A 15,767-nucleotide genomic window follows, 5' to 3' on the forward strand; every position below is an offset into this window, starting at 1 on the left:
TCCTTAAAAATTGCTATCTAAAAATGTTTTTAAAGTGTAATCACTTCTTCGGTATAACGCTCGCTTTCTTATAGACCAAAAACGATATGTAAACTTTGATTAAGATGAATTGGTTACTTGTGCTCGATGGCAACAAAAGAGTAAAGGTGTTGACAGTTTGACTAGTTTTCAAGTCCTAAAGTGGAAGTAACGAATATATATAGCCTTTTCATCAGCTCCCCTTTACTCTTTAGTGGGAACATCAACAAATCTTAGAAAGAAGCCACTAAAATTAAAAACAGAGGAAAGGAGTTGCGTTGGTTCATAAATATGGAGCTAGAATTGGGATTAAAGATCACGAGAACGAGAGAAGATGTATCGTCCTCAGTTGATTTCCGCTTTTCCAAAGACCCATTTGGTCCTCTGGTGCTTTCTCGTGAAACCAATTCGAGGTTCATCATCATCATCCACCTTAAAGGTCATAACTTTTTTTACTTCTACTGCAGTTTTCTTGAATTTTGGTGTCTGTGAGACAATTAGGGTTGACTGATTGATTTTAGGGTTTTTAATGAATTTGAGGGGGCAGGGTTCAAAAAGGAAGGTATTGAAATAGATATAAACAAAGAGGGGAATCGGATAACTATAGAAGGGAGGAAGCCTGTGGAAGAAATGGTTATGATTAGATGGATGGCGTGGAAGAAAGAAGTTGAATTTAGGGTTTTCAAAAAAGTTTTTAGGATTCCTGATACTGTGGATTTAGATGAGATTAAAGCGAGGTTTGATGATGATGATGCCACTCTTACCATCACTATGCCGAAAAGAGTTAAGGGGATTTCTGGATTCAACATTGAGGAAGAAGAAGAAGAAAAAGTGGACTTTGGAGATGTGAGTGCAGCTGGAGAAGTTGAAGAGGAAACAGAGAAGGGAGAAGCTGAAGAGCAGAATTTACAAAGAGGAGAGTCTGATGTACAGTCTAAGAAACTTGAGAAAGCGCTTCAGAAAGAAGAAGAGATTGGACAAACTATGGAAAACAAAGAAAGAGAGAATCAAGTCTTGGAAGCTGAAGAAAACAGTTTCAGTGCAGGAGGTGTGGAGGATGAAGAGTTTGGAGATAAAGAGAGCCAGCAAAACGGGGAAGAAGAAACTGAGGATGATTACTTAGAGAAGAGTCCCCAGATTGATGAGCAAGACAATATTATGGAATGTATACAAGAAGAACAAGAGTTGGCTGATTCAAACAAAGGGAGTGAGGACAGTAGCTTAAGAAAGCCTACAGACTTAGAAGGACGAGAATCTCTTGAGCAGACAAGACATGACGAACAAGAATATAGCCAACACTCTGAGACAGTGATTCAGAGAGAAGAAGAGTTTGGAGAAAGAGAAAAGGATATAAAAGAAACTGATGGTTATAACTTGGACAATATTCACCAGAGTGATGAAGAAGACAAGATTCACCAGATTGATGAACAAGATAAAGAAACAATCGTTGCTGATTCTAATAAAGAGAATGAGGCCATGAGCTTGAGAAAGCCCTCAGATATTCAAGAACGAGATTCTCAGGAACAGACAGGACATGAGGAACAAGAACTAGATTCTCATGAACAGAGAAGACATGAGGAACAACAAGAACTAGATTCTCAACAGACAAGAGATAAGGAACAAGAAAGAGTCGTGGAGGAGCAAGATTCACAAGCAGAGACTAATATTAATGATTTTGGATGCAGAGCGTTTGAAGAGATTGGAGAACAAAAACTTGATGTTATTAAAAGTAGAGAAATGGAAAAGGAAACGATTGATGATGATGTTGTTGTCTTGAGCAAGGTTCAAGAGATTGAACAACCAGAGATACACAATGATGCAAGCAAGAAAGTGGAAGGAGAAACAAGTGGTTACGAGAGGGAAAAATTTGTAAAGATGGGCGTAAAAGATGGGGATTCAAAGGAAGAGGTTGATGGGAAAATGGGAGAAGGATTCAGACCAAACATTGATAGAACACAAGTAGTTGCAGAAAAAAACATTGGAGAAACGGAGACAAAAGCTGAGGAGCTTGAATCTGATAAGCTAAAAGCAGATGAGGTAGACAAAACACATGAACTGGTTAAGAAAAAGGAAGAGGAAGGGGGAAATGCTAAGGTGAGAAGACAAAGTGAAGACAGAAACTTAATAAAGCTTCAAGAGAATGAAGAACAACACTATAAGGGACAAAGGGGAAAAGACAAACAAAAAATGATAAAAGGTTTGGTGGAAGAGACAACTCCAAAAGCAGAGGCAGATACAGGGAGTGAAATTCCAAAACCAGTCTATTCGAAAACAGGTGATAAAGAAAAAGAGGAGAAGAAAAGCGTAAAGATGGAGATAAAAACTGAGGAGGCCAAAAAAGAAGTTAATGCGAATGTAGGCGGAGGATTTGCACCAAATATCGCAGAAACTGAGACAAATTTTGAGGAGCTTGAATCTGATAAACTAGATTCAGACAAAATACAGAAAATGGATGAGAAGAAAGAGGAGGAAAAAGAAAATACTAAGGTTGGAACACATAGTGAAGACAGCAGCTTAACAAAGCTTAAAGAGATTGGAGAACAACATATTAAGGGACAAAAGCTACACGAAAAGCAAGAACAGATCAGAGATTTGGTGGAAGAGCAAAATCTAGAGGGAGAGACAAGTACTGGGAATGATATTCCAAAACCAGTTCAAGAGATTGAAGAAGTCCAAGAGGTGGAAACGTTAGGGAAAACAGGTGATGAAGGAAAAGTAAGAAAGGAGAATAAGAATAGTGTAATGATGGACATCAATAATGAGGATGTCAAAGAAGAGGTTGATGAAATGGGCCAACGATTCAAACCAAACGTTTCTGAGACTGACACAAAATCCGTGGAGTTTGAATCTGATCAAGTAGAAGCAGATGAGGTAGACAAGATACATGCACTGGTTGAGAAGAAAGAAGATGTAGAGGAAAATGCTGAGATCGGAAGAGAAACTGAAGATATCAGCTTAGAAGAGCTTCAAGAGACTGAAGAACAAAAATTTCATAGACAAAAGCGGCACGATAAACTAGAAAAGATCAACGAAATTGTTGAAGAGAAAACTCTAGAGGGTGAGACAAATGTTGGGAATGATATTCCAAAGCCAGTAGCGGAGAGAAGTGAGGGAAAACACAAGATTCAAAGAAAACTCCAAGAGGACACAATGAATCAGCCTGAGGAGTACAAAGAGAAAATTACGGTGACCAGGAAAAAGACTAATGATTCTGGCGCAAGAAAGGTTCAAGAGATTATTAGACAACAAGAGTTAGATGAACCAGGAAGATCTGAGAAAGATATCAAGATCAGAGAGCTGGTGAAAAGCAAAAAAAATGATGAAGAGAAAGAAGAGAAAATTGCAGAAACAGAAATAAAGGAGCAAGAGTCATATAGACCAAAAATACTCAGGGAACGAGGAAAGATCCAAGAACTGGCTGAAGAGAAGACTAACTTTTCAAAAACTGGAAAAGTCAAGGAGGAAGAAGATATTGCAGAGAAGAAAACAGAATTTGGTGATGATGGTAATATTTCAGGAAAAGTTGAAAAGCGAGTTTCAGATGCAATGAAGGGACAAGAAGAAAAAGACATGATTCAAGCATTAGCAGTGGAAGAAAAAGTAAGTGATGGCGGCAAAAGAATCATTGCTGTGTCTGAGACAAATGCTGCGAATGAAAAGTCAAAAAAAGTTCAAGAGATTGATGAACAACAATTGCCTGGAAAACAATTCCAGAAACTCATAGGAGGAGAAGTGAGTAGTCATGGAGAAGTTGAAGATGTGGAAAATGAAAAGAAAACAACAGAGGCAGAGAAAATAATAAGGGATAGAACGAGAGAATCTCAAGAGATTGAAAAAACAGATTCAGATATGTCTGGAAAATATATCAAAGGTACCAAGATCCAAGAAACCGAGGAAACTGTTAGAGGAATTTATCGAAATGAACATGGCGAAGAGAAGAATGGCGATAGACCTGAAAATATAACAGGTAAGATGGAACATGAATCCCTTAATCTGAAGAGTCAATTAGAACAAGACAATCTTAAAGTTGGAGAAGAGACTCAAGAACTGGTGGAAGAAAAATTCAAAGACTGCAGAGAAGATGAGAGCAGTGAAGAATCGAAGACCAAAGCCGATGATGATGTAGTAAGAAATGTTCATGGTATTAAAGAACAGGATTCGTATGGCCTAAAAAGGGAACATGAAAGAAAGATTCAAGAATTGGTAGAAGAGAAAACAGGTGATCATGAAAAAGAAGAAGACAAAAAAATGGCAGAGTCAGAGATAGAAGCTGACTGTGATAGCTTAAGAAAGGTAGACGGTAGCAAATCACGGGAGTTGCATGAACCAAAGATACAAAAAGAACGTGATAAGGCCCATATCACTGCAACAGAGGAACCAAGCTGTCAAATAGTAGAGAAAATTATGGAGTCCATGAAAACTGGAGGAGGAGAAAACTGCGGTGAAAAACAGGTGTTGCATGAAACGAAGTTACACAAGGAATGTGATAAGACCCGAATAACAGAAGTAGAGGAACCAAATGGTGAAGAGAAGGAGAAAATTGTAGTGCCTATGATAAGAGAGTCCGTAGATGTTCCAGAGATTGATAAAGAACAACCTGACAAGCTAGAGAGCCAGGAGAAACCATACAAAATTCAAAAAGTGGTGGAAGCGGGACTCAGTGACCATAAAGAAGAAAAGGTAACGGCCAAGGCAGAACTGGAAATTGAAAGAGAGAGCTCAAAAAAGGTTGAAGAGACTGAACAACAGAAATATGATGGACCAAAGATGCAAATTACAGAGGAAAAAAAGAAAACTATAGCTGTGGAGGAGAACGAGATTGTGGATAGGAGAACAACAACTGAAGATTGTAGCTTGACAAAGGTTCGAGATGATGAAGATCAAGAATCGAGTAAAACTTATAAGAGTCAAAAAGAAGATAAGACCCATGAACTAGTGGAAATGGGAACAAGTGATTACAGAGGAAAAGCCAAGAAACAAGATGAGAACGATATTTTAAGAAGCCAAGAGGATTTAGATGAATTTGAAAGACATGGTGAGCAAAGCAAGGTTCCTCAGTTAGTAGAAGAAGAAAAAGTGGAGAACATTACTGAGCTAGGGGGGGAAATGGAAGAAGCCAGTTCAGGCAATTTTCATGAGTATGAAGAAGAAAAATCATATGAAGATTTAGTTAAAGAGGAAGAAACTTATCTTAAAGATAAACACACTGGTGGAGAAGACTATGATGATTGTAAAAAGGAACAAAACCAAGAAAAGACTATTGTTAAGGCAGAAGTGAAAACTGAGGAAGATAGCTCAAAGAGGGTTCAAGATACTGAAAAACAGGGATATGATGAGTTGCAGATATCTATGGTACAAGAAAAAATTCAAGAAACAGAGGAAAAAGACAAAACTAGAGTAATGGAGGAAAATGAGCTTGTGAAGAGGAGGAAAAAAACTAAAAATGAAAGCTTGAGAAAGGTTCGAGAAGGTGAAGAAGATCAACAATTGGGTAAACAGAAGAGACATGGGGAAAAAGACAGGATCCAGGAGTTAGTGGAAACAGAATTAAATGATCACAGAGGAAAAGTCAAGAAAAAAGATGGAGATGATGTCTTAAAAAGCCAAGAGACTGTGAAACTGGATTTAGGTGAACGTGAGAGACATTTTGAGCATAGAAAGATTCATAAATTAGTGGAAGATGAACACACAGGAATAGGAGAAGAAGAAAGATATCAGAAAGTTTCACAGGCTAAGACAAAAGTTGAAGATGAGATCGACAAAACAGTAGGGGAGAACAAAGAACCAGAACCGGAAAAACAGGAGCGAGACGATACACTGGACAAATCGGAAGGAGTACTAAAAGAGGAAGCAAGTGATCGTGAAAAAGATGATTTTACGACAAAGATTCAAGAAACTGAAAGAGAAGAGCTCCATCAATTGGAGATGCAGGAGAAACAAGACATGGTCCCAGATTTTGTGGACGACGAAACAGAGAATCAAAAAGATGAAGAGGCAGAGGAAGCTGCAGATGCAGTGGCAAGCAATGCGAACAGAAGTTCAAGAATGGGTCAAACAATTGAAGAAGAATCAGAAAAACACAAGGAACAAAACAAGATCCCTGAAACAAGTGATCATAAATTGAAAGAGACAAAAGAGGAGGTTCCCGAGTCAAGAAATGTCCGAGAGACAAAAGAGCTAGCAGCACATTTTCAGGAACTTGAAGGAAAAACAAAGAACTGCAACGATGATGATGGAGAAGGAAGGAGAGGAGAAAAAGGAAAACAAGAAAAGATGGCTGAGAATTTCGAGTCAAAAAGTGACGACGGTATTGTGAGAATGAATCAAGAGACCAAAGTGCAAGAATCAAATGAGAAGAAAAATCAAGAACAGAAAGGCAAGATTGAAGAACCAGAGAGGAAAAAATGTAGTATTCATGAGGTAAAGTTGGTGACTGAAGATGATAGCCTTAGAAAAGGTCAAGAGATTTTGGAAAAGGGGTCAAATGTGTCAAAGAGAGGACCAGTGAAACAAGAAAAAATCCAACAACTGAAGAAGGTAGAAACCCAAGATCTAGTAACTGAAGGTGAAGAACAAGCAGAGGTAAATGAGAAAATTGCAGAAGAGTGGAAGCAAGATAAGACTGACAGCACAATTAATAACCCAGAAGAACCATATGAGATCCAAGAAAGTAGCAATATCCAGGAATCAGTGGAAAAAGAAACACAGAACCATAGAGGAGAAGAAATGAATGAAAGGGGAGGATATAATGCAGTGCTCAAGAAAAAATCTAAGTCTTCAAGTGAGTCTCAAGATGTTGAAGAACAAGGATCAGATCAGCCAAAGAGTTATGCAGAACAGGAACTAATGACTGAGGAGGAGAGACAAGAAGAATATTCTATAAGAGAAGGAGAGCAGAAGGAAAAGGCAAAGAGAATGTCACAGGTGGATTCTATAGCTAATGACAATAGCTCCAAGAAAAATCATCAAGAACTGGTTGAAATAGAAACTATTGACCAGAGGAAAGAAGAATTAGAGGAGGAGAATGATGCTGGGAAAGCAGAGACAACAGATGAATATGATAGCTCAAGGAAGATTCACGGACACGTAGAACGAAACTCAGATAAACTAGAAAGATATGGGGAAGAAGAGATGAGCAAAAAACTTGCAGAACAGGAAACAAGCGATGATAAAGAAGCCAAAAAAGGAATCAGAGCAGGGGGAGTATGGGAAAAGGTGGACACTAAAATCAGGGCTGATGGCTTTGGAAAGGTAAGAGAGATTGAAGAACAAGAGAAAGACAAGAAGCACTCGTATGTGAAAAAAGGCATAAGGGGTAAATCAAAAGAGAACAAGAATCACGAGACAAAAAGGAGAGATGATAGCTCCGGGAATAAGATTCAAGAAAATGAAAAACAAGAGCCTCATGAACAAAAGAGAACTGAGGAAGAGAAAATAGAAGAAAATGAACATGATAGCTCAAGGAAGAGTCATGAGCATGACGAACGCAAGTCAGAGAAAATGAGAGAAAATATTGCAGACGAGGAAACAAACGATGATAAAGATGCCAAAGGAATTAGAGCAGGGGCAGTATTGGGAGAGATTGAGAAACACGAGCAAGACAAGAAGAAATCATTTGTCAACACAAGTGGTAAAGCAGAAGAGAACAAGAATCAAGAGACAAAGAGGAGAGATGATAGCGCAGGAAGTAAGACCCAGAAACAAGAGTCTCATAAGAAAAATGGTCATGACAAACAAGAAAAGAACCTGGGACTGGTGGGGGAGAAAACAAACTGTTGCAGAAATGAAGATGATGTTAAGGAAGATAAAGAGATTGCAGATGCAGAGGTGCCAAGAAAGTTAAAGGGGACTGAAAAACGAGAATCAACAAAAAAGGTGGAAAGACATGAAAACCGAGATGACATCACAGAATTGGTGGAAGACAAACTGAACAACAAAGAAGGAAAAGACAACATGCGCATATTGGCAAAAGCTGAAGACGCTGAACCGAAAGGACCTGAAGAATTGAGGAAACAAGAGAAAAGCAGGGAGCAAAGACTAAGAGATAACCTTAAATATGAAGAAACGGCAAAGACAGAAACAGAAAGAAAGGATAATGAATCAAGAAAAATTCATCAGGTCAAAGAAGAAGAAACAGATGAGAAAGAAAGATTTAAAGATCAAGGAAGGATCAAAGAATTGGTAGAAGACAGTACACATACTTGCAGAGAAGAAGAAAACAGAGAAACTGAATTTGAAGATGGTTGCTCGAAAAAGACTCAAGAGAGAGACAAAGAAGAACCAATTGAACCAAGAAGAAACGAAAAAGGAGAAAAGATCCAGGAACCAGTGGATAAGGAAACAAGTGAAGATGATCACGAAGAAGAGTTAGAAATTGAATTTGAAGACGAAGAAGAAGACTGGGAAGCTGAAGTAATTCAAGAAACAGATGAAGATGAAGATGAAGAAAGTGATAAAATTAGACAAATAAAAAGAATCAGATTAGGATTCCGGTTAGTAGGAGGATCAACATTGTTTATGTCACTTATAGTCATAGTTATTAGTTTCATTCGTTCCAAGAGAAAAATAAAATGTTACAATTTCTAACCAAAGCACATTATCATGTATTTTATTTATTCAATGAAATCAAGATCCAAACTGCTTACATTACCATGATACGCTTCAGCCTCTTTATAGAACACAAGAGGATTCAGCTTACAACTTCAAAACCTTACTTAGAGAACTCAATGACCCATAAATGATATGCGCGGCATACAAAGTCGCAACGCAGAAACCCCGAATTCGCAGCCATAGCTTCAAACTCAGCCTGTGACCTCTCTTTTCCTCCAGATAATTGAGTAAGCATCAACAAATCCATGTCAAAGGCAATGTTGGACTGCACATCATTGTTCTCTGCTTCATCCGGAGTTACTATCTCCATGACAATCACTTTCCCATTCTCAGGTAATGCTTTCCAACAGTTCTTCAGAATCTTTTCACAGTCTTCATCAGTCCAATCATGAAGTATACGCTGTTAAACATATTAAGTAAGTAAAAAAAAAACTTGACTGAAATATTAACATATTGGAACAGAGTAGGGTTTGTGGTTGGGTCTTACTTTCAAGAGGATAACATCACCTCTTGGGACATCTACAAACATGTCTCCAGCCACATTCTCAACATTAGGATAAGAAGGAGCTTGTGACAAAGCACAAGTTAGATCAAAATTGATGCCCTTTATGTTTGGATACTTTGCAGTAACAAAGCCAAGTGTGTCTCCAACTCCTCCTCCTACATCAACCAACACATTAACTCCTTCGAAACCTCTATAAACCTGTAAAAACTTCTTCAAAATCCCGACAGAGAATCCGGTTCGGTTAAAGAGTTTGCTTAATCTCTCGTCTTTGCTTATATAGTCGAAGAGTTTCAAACCACCGTGGGCACGACCAAATGCAACTCCTCCTTCTAGCACCACATCTTTCAATTGTGCCCTACAAAAATATATCAGTCACCAAGTTGTTTGTATATATCGATCTTATATTAGAGATCAAAAGAGAATGAAGAAGAAAAAAATATTACCATGTGTTGAGGAAGACGCTATCGAGTGATACAATGAACTGAGAAGCAAGTGTTCCCAATTCTGGATCAACATTATCTTTCAAGAAATAGCGACAAATTGGCTCGGCTCTGTAGACCCTCACACCTTCGACGACTTGGCACTTGACGATGGAGTAGCTAGCAAGTAAACGTAGCATACGGTCTAGCAGAGCCGGTGCTTCAGGGTTAGTAGGCTTTGTGGGAAGCCGTGACGCTATCTCACAAGGTGTGAGGAACAAACCGGATCCAGCGACGTAGAGAGTGTCAATGACACCGAGCTCGATGGCGGCTTTGAAAACCATCGGAAGGGCTGTGCAATTGGCTAGCCTAACCGCCGCCAAACCAAGCTCAGTATCACCATCATCACCACCGATTTTAGGTATTTGAAGAAGTAGGTGCCCCATTTTTGTTTCTGATCTTACTTTCTTCTCCGTCAAGGTACTGTTTTAAAATGAAACGACAGAGAATTTTTACTACATTGTGTTATCAGTTTTGTCTCCTTTTGTAGCCGAATTGCGCAAGTCACCGAACTGAATTAATGTTTAACTTTCAATATTATACTTAATTTGTCGACTTGGTCATTTTACCAACTGGATTCTATATTTGGCTGTAGATAGTAACGTTTCATATGGTTGAATCGATTGAATTATTTCTTATAGAATTGGTTGAAAAAAGTTGACAAAACATCATTTAAGTAAATATTACTTGTTCGTTTTCGAAAAAAGTAGAACTGGTTTAAAATAGTTAAAGATGACATAATTGTGAAAAACTGTGAGGAAACGGCAAAAAACGGAGCCTATTGATGATAGATCCAAATACTGAATACATTGTTAAGCTATTAACTTATTTTGTTAAATGGTGGTCCTTTATACACTTGCTTGTATATTTGTTTTTAATGACAATTAAGTCGGATAAATATCTTGATTAGATCTGTAATAGCGTATATCTATATCATTACACCCTCCCAAATTATTTTCCATTTCTCATCGCATATTAGTATTGCTGTATTACACCTTTCAACTTTGCATCAGAAACGAGTGATCAGATCAACAAGTCAAAGACTATTGGTGTCTTCCAAAGATTGGGTCAAATGGGTCTAACGGAAAGAGCTCAAACTTATTGGCCCATTTCGTTGAGGCCCGTTTTGTTTCAGCCTATTTTCGGTAATACAAATAGTGAAGACTCACTCATCAGTCCAAGTACTCAATTTGTTGTGTTTCAATATTCTCTCGAATCAATTTTTTTTTTTTGTAAACAAGAATAGATTTTCATAAAATAAAATAAAAAACTGTGTTTTGATTTGGTTATATTCGAAGAATATACGTAAGAGAAAAGAATATTTTGTTTCTTTAATTTGTTGGTTATAATGGAAGACAAAACGAGACAACACGTAGTCATTACATTAAAATGAAGCCTTGAAATGGAAAGCATGATGAACCGTCAAATCTTAATCCTCCACTAAAGAAGTTGTCCCATACACAATACATGTTCCTATTATTTGGTTTTTAAAGATAATATAAAGTTGAAACTTTTCCTCAATCAAGTGATAATAGTATATAACACTAACATATTAGGATTTTCACGGCTATTAAAACAATGGATAATATCAAATCAAAGTAATTAAAAACTAGCTATCACAGTCTAATAAATAAACTTAAAATGGTAAATTAAAATGCATTCTAATGTTGAAATTGTTGATATATATGTCTACGCCGCATGCATGCATACAAGTAAAAATAGAAAGGAAGCAATCTAGCTAAGTATAAAGGGACGACAGTTGTATATACATCATTATTATGACTTATGTTACAAGAAACTGTGTGATGTTATCTTTAATATAAGAAAAAGAAGTGTGATCTTATGTGTCTACTATGTTCGCAACACTTACTAATTATCTAATATATTCCAAAATAAGAAAAGAAAAAAAGAAGGAAAAAAAAATCAAATCTATAGGAATGTATTAATCGACCGTAGTGGCAAGGTGAGGATAGACGCAGGCGAGTACGTATGCATGTTGTTTGAGTGATATGTACACAGCTATACATATCATATAATACTGATTTATATAAAAGGTGTTTGTAGTTAAAATCAACTAATTATTTAATCAGAGACTGCAATAAAAGTGATAGTAGGATGTGGATGAAGGCGAGTGGTGGAGTATGTACAAGTGTGGTGGTGATGGTGAAGGATGGTGCTCTTCGTGTGGCAACCACACTCTTCCTCTTTCTTTACTTATCAATCTCTTTCCATTTTTTTATTTTTTTTATCTCATTCTAATCTTTCCAAGTGCTTTCCAATTCATCAATCCATTTCTTTATTATATGTTTTCTTCTTTAACAAACTTATTTTTGTATTTCACGAAACCCTACTTTCACCTGTTCACTCTCTATTTGTTGTTTATAGGTTTCTCTCTTTCAAACGGATCATCGTTGTGGTCTCCAGGGGCTTTTAAAACATCTAAATCCCTTTTTCTTATTATAAAATAATTGGATTGATGAAACGCTCATAAGTTGTTACATATTAAAACCAGACACATAATAATTTAACTGCATGCATTTCTACTATATATGCATCGTTGAAAGGATTTAACTGCATTTCTAATTTAACCTTCATCACCCACGCATCATAAGTTGTTACATATTAATTAAACCAGACACATATTAATTTAACTGCATTTCTAATTTAACAGACACATAACAAACATAACTCCCAAACCAAACATTCCCTATTCAATACATATGCATAGTTTTTTGTGTGATATTATATCCTTTCAAATGTGCTAACATTTGGTCAAACGCTACAAAAGTCTAAAATCATTGATAACTTTTGGTCAAACATTACTAAAATTTAGAAATTAATTGAATAGTTTGATTTATAAGCTACTCAACGCCCCCTTCCTTTTCTCCTTTTTCGGTTCATTTCTTTGTCAAAGAAAAAAAGTATAAATAACTCCAACAAAAGAAATTAAAAGTTTACAATAGTAACCAGGAAAAAAAAATATTGATACCTCAATTTTTAGTAAAAAGGAAAAAGATCTCTGTGTTGACATTTTTCAACTTATCTGTTGGGATTGATACATGTATACACTGTATATATAACATTTTTCCAAAAAAATTCACTTACGTACATGATTTCATATAGTATAAATAACTTAAAATGACTTTACAAAACATGATAATAGTATGGATAGAATCAGTAAGTACTGGATGAGGTTTGATCATATAAATATGCTCAAGAAAATAGGGGTTAAAAGGTTGCGTATACAAATGGATCAAGTTGAAGTTTCCTTTTCCTTTTTTTTATATGTTCTGTTCTTCTTTTTCCCTAGAAGACATGCATCATGCATGCCTTTGATTGTGAAGACGACAGAACAGCTTCTTATGTAACTGCCTTTTTTGGCCTCACTAAGTGTTTTTTTTACTCCTCTTATATCTATCTATAAAAATATCAAGAAACACACACACAAACATATAATGTGGTTTTATCTGTAATTAAATGTTTTGTTCTTTTACGTACAATTTAATTCTGAAACGGATCGATTTCTTAATAGAAACAAAGTTTTGTAGTACTATATATTTTCCCCCTGGCCTATATATGCTGATCGTACGCAGATGACCATTTCCAAATTCATATTAAAGATGATTATAGCTTTGTCTAATCATTACTTATTTCAACATGCATAATGAGCATATGTGCGGTAGTATGGTACAATTCTCCGGGATCTTAGAGCATCCTCAATGCATAATCCTTAAAAGTGGATCTTATGCCTTTACTTCCAGTTTTTGAACTTATATAAGGTACGTACCTTATAAATTTTGTTGAATTATGTATTAAATTTTAATCAAAATTAGCTTAAGAACCAGCTTAAGGATCAGCATTGAGGATGGTCTTATATCATCGGGTAGTTTACGTGAATGAAACTCGAAACAAAAATGATTGTATGTTCAGATTCTCACCTTATATATATGTCAAATGTTATTAAATCAGACAATAAGTTTATATGATATTTACGATTATTTATCAACAACTCTTATCATCCATTAATTTTGGGTCTTTTATATACTTAGAGGCAATATTTCATGCAAACTTAAAAACAAAGCTATCGTCCACATATGCCGATAAGTGTAACAAAAAAGTATAAGATTCGTATCCGTACATACCAATTTAGTTTGAGGATTCGTATTAAGTTCGTATCATTAATATAGACACGAAAGTATATGCTCGCTCAATTTGGTATATAAGAGAGCAAGAAAAAAAAATCCAACTCTATCAGTTTATAACATCGATCCAAAATTAAACAATATTTTAATTTTATAATTTGGCTTTCTTCTACAAACATTGTTTTGTAACTAATAGTACCAAGCCATAACTTATTTTTTTTTCTTTTGAATTTAGCAAATTAATAAACCAACAACAAAAATAAAATTTAGTGGTGATGATGATGCTCCACATATTGTCTCCACCAAACCAAAAAGTGAACCTGAAAAATCTCCATAAATAGAACTCAACCTAGGCGTGTGTTCTCCACACTTGCTCGATCCTCTACTAAACAAAACAAAACAGACAAAGAGATAGATCATCAAGTTTTCCAAAAACATGGATCAGCTATCCCACAACACTAACATGGACATAGAGAAAGAATCAGCAACCTTCGACTACTCAAAACGTTCTCAATGGCTACGCGCCGCCGTTCTTGGAGCCAACGACGGTCTTGTCTCCACCGCTTCGTTGATGATGGGTGTCGGCGCCGTGAAGCACGACGTCAAGGCCATGATTCTATCAGGATTCGCCGGGATGGTCGCCGGAGCTTGTAGTATGGCTATAGGAGAGTTTGTCTCCGTTTACTCTCAGTACGACATAGAGTTGGCGCAGATGGAGAGAGAAAGTGGAGAGATAGAGAAAGAGAAGCTTCCTAGTCCGACACAAGCGGCTGCTGCGTCCGCACTTGCGTTTTCTGCTGGTGCGATTGTGCCGCTTTTGGCGGCTGCGTTTGTGAAGGAGTACAAGACGAGGATCATTGCGGTCGTGGTGGCGGTTACTGTGGCACTAATGGTTTTCGGGTGGCTAGGAGCGGCACTAGGGAAGGCACCAGCGGTTAGGTCATCGGCTAGGGTTTTATTTGGAGGTTGGTTAGCTATGGCGGTTACGTTCGGGTTGACGAAGCTTATTGGGTTGCATGGACTGTAAAAAATTGTTGTTTGTGATGAAAAATCTTTGATATAAGATTTTAAAGGTAAGTGTTGTCAATCCTATAACGGATTTTAATTAATTAGTTCGAAACTCATGAAACTACTTAGCTTACTTGTATGTTTTAAACAAATTTAAACTCTTCTACTTTAAAACGATCTTCATATATATTATAGCTAATGAATCAAAATGGTATTTTAATTAGAGAAACATGCAATAATCGTTTTGTCGGTCATTATTAATATGTAAGAGAGGGTGTTGCAACTCATACGGGTTGTTTTACCCCTTCGTAGGTTTGTCTCTAGTCTCTACCTATATATGTAGGGCTTGTATCACCACCTATGGAGAATTGGTATATAACTTTTTTCGATGGACTAATCTTGTAACCGCTATTCATCCTGCAACAAATTCATGAAAACAATCAAAATTGTTATCGCTTTTTCTAACTTTTTCAATTTTAATGTTTTAATTTAGTGAATGGACCAAAAACAAATTAGAAATTAGGTTTTTATGTTCTAATTTTTTTTTTATATATAAGACCATTTTTATAGATTATATAATCATAAACTGTAAACCTAAACAATTTTCATTTTTTATAAACTATTTATCTTCTTCGTAAAAAAACAGATATGAAAATTGCCGGCCAAAATATTTATTTGACGGAAAAATAATGTTTGTAAAGAATATATAAAGGAACAAATTATATAAATACAGTAAAGGAATGGACCAGAGAGTTTCAAAACATCACTGATAACATTGAACATAACATATCAATGATCTCTACAACATCCATAAAGTGAAAAAGAGAGCTACTTTAAAAATTAAAAACTGTTGTCGTATACACTACAATCTTATGTACTCATCAGTATATATAGTTCCATTCATGCTTTCACATCTCCACAAAAGGAGGAGGCGAGGAGCATTGCTTTTAGTTACACGCACCCCAAATTATTATTATTACGAATAAAAATAACATTTCTCATCTA

At 36.3% G+C, this 15,767-nt stretch overlaps 3 protein-coding genes across 3 annotated transcripts; 2 read left to right on the plus strand and 1 right to left on the minus strand.

Annotated features, from left to right (window-relative positions):
- The first annotated feature begins 70 nt into the window (after window positions 1-70).
- On the plus strand, window positions 71-8,609 carry LOC17895068 (trichohyalin). The gene is made up of 2 exons (XM_023787208.1): window positions 71-457; window positions 566-8,609. Exons 1-2 carry the CDS (start codon window positions 310-312, stop codon window positions 8,602-8,604), a joined length of 8,187 nt encoding a protein of 2,728 aa, XP_023642976.1. The 5' UTR covers window positions 71-309; the 3' UTR covers window positions 8,605-8,609.
- On the minus strand, window positions 8,592-10,047 carry LOC17895745 (indole glucosinolate O-methyltransferase 5). Its single transcript, XM_006301637.2, has 3 exons — window positions 9,577-10,047; window positions 9,116-9,488; window positions 8,592-9,028 (listed from the first exon to the last, which is right to left on the minus strand). The coding sequence occupies exons 1-3, from the start codon at window positions 9,996-9,998 to the stop codon at window positions 8,729-8,731; spliced, it is 1,095 nt and encodes a 364-aa protein (XP_006301699.1). The 5' UTR covers window positions 9,999-10,047; the 3' UTR covers window positions 8,592-8,728.
- Window positions 10,048-14,048: 4,001 nt separating this feature from the next.
- Window positions 14,049-14,961, plus strand: LOC17894834 (vacuolar iron transporter homolog 2). The gene has a single exon (XM_006302787.2). It carries the CDS (start codon window positions 14,191-14,193, stop codon window positions 14,779-14,781), a length of 591 nt encoding a protein of 196 aa, XP_006302849.1. The 5' UTR covers window positions 14,049-14,190; the 3' UTR covers window positions 14,782-14,961.
- The last annotated feature ends 806 nt before the right edge of the window (window positions 14,962-15,767 follow it).

The sequence above is a fragment of the Capsella rubella genome, unplaced genomic scaffold (genome assembly GCF_000375325.1).
Source record: "Capsella rubella cultivar Monte Gargano unplaced genomic scaffold, Caprub1_0 scaffold_2, whole genome shotgun sequence".
In the NCBI taxonomy this organism is placed as follows: Eukaryota; Viridiplantae; Streptophyta; class Magnoliopsida; order Brassicales; family Brassicaceae; genus Capsella; species Capsella rubella.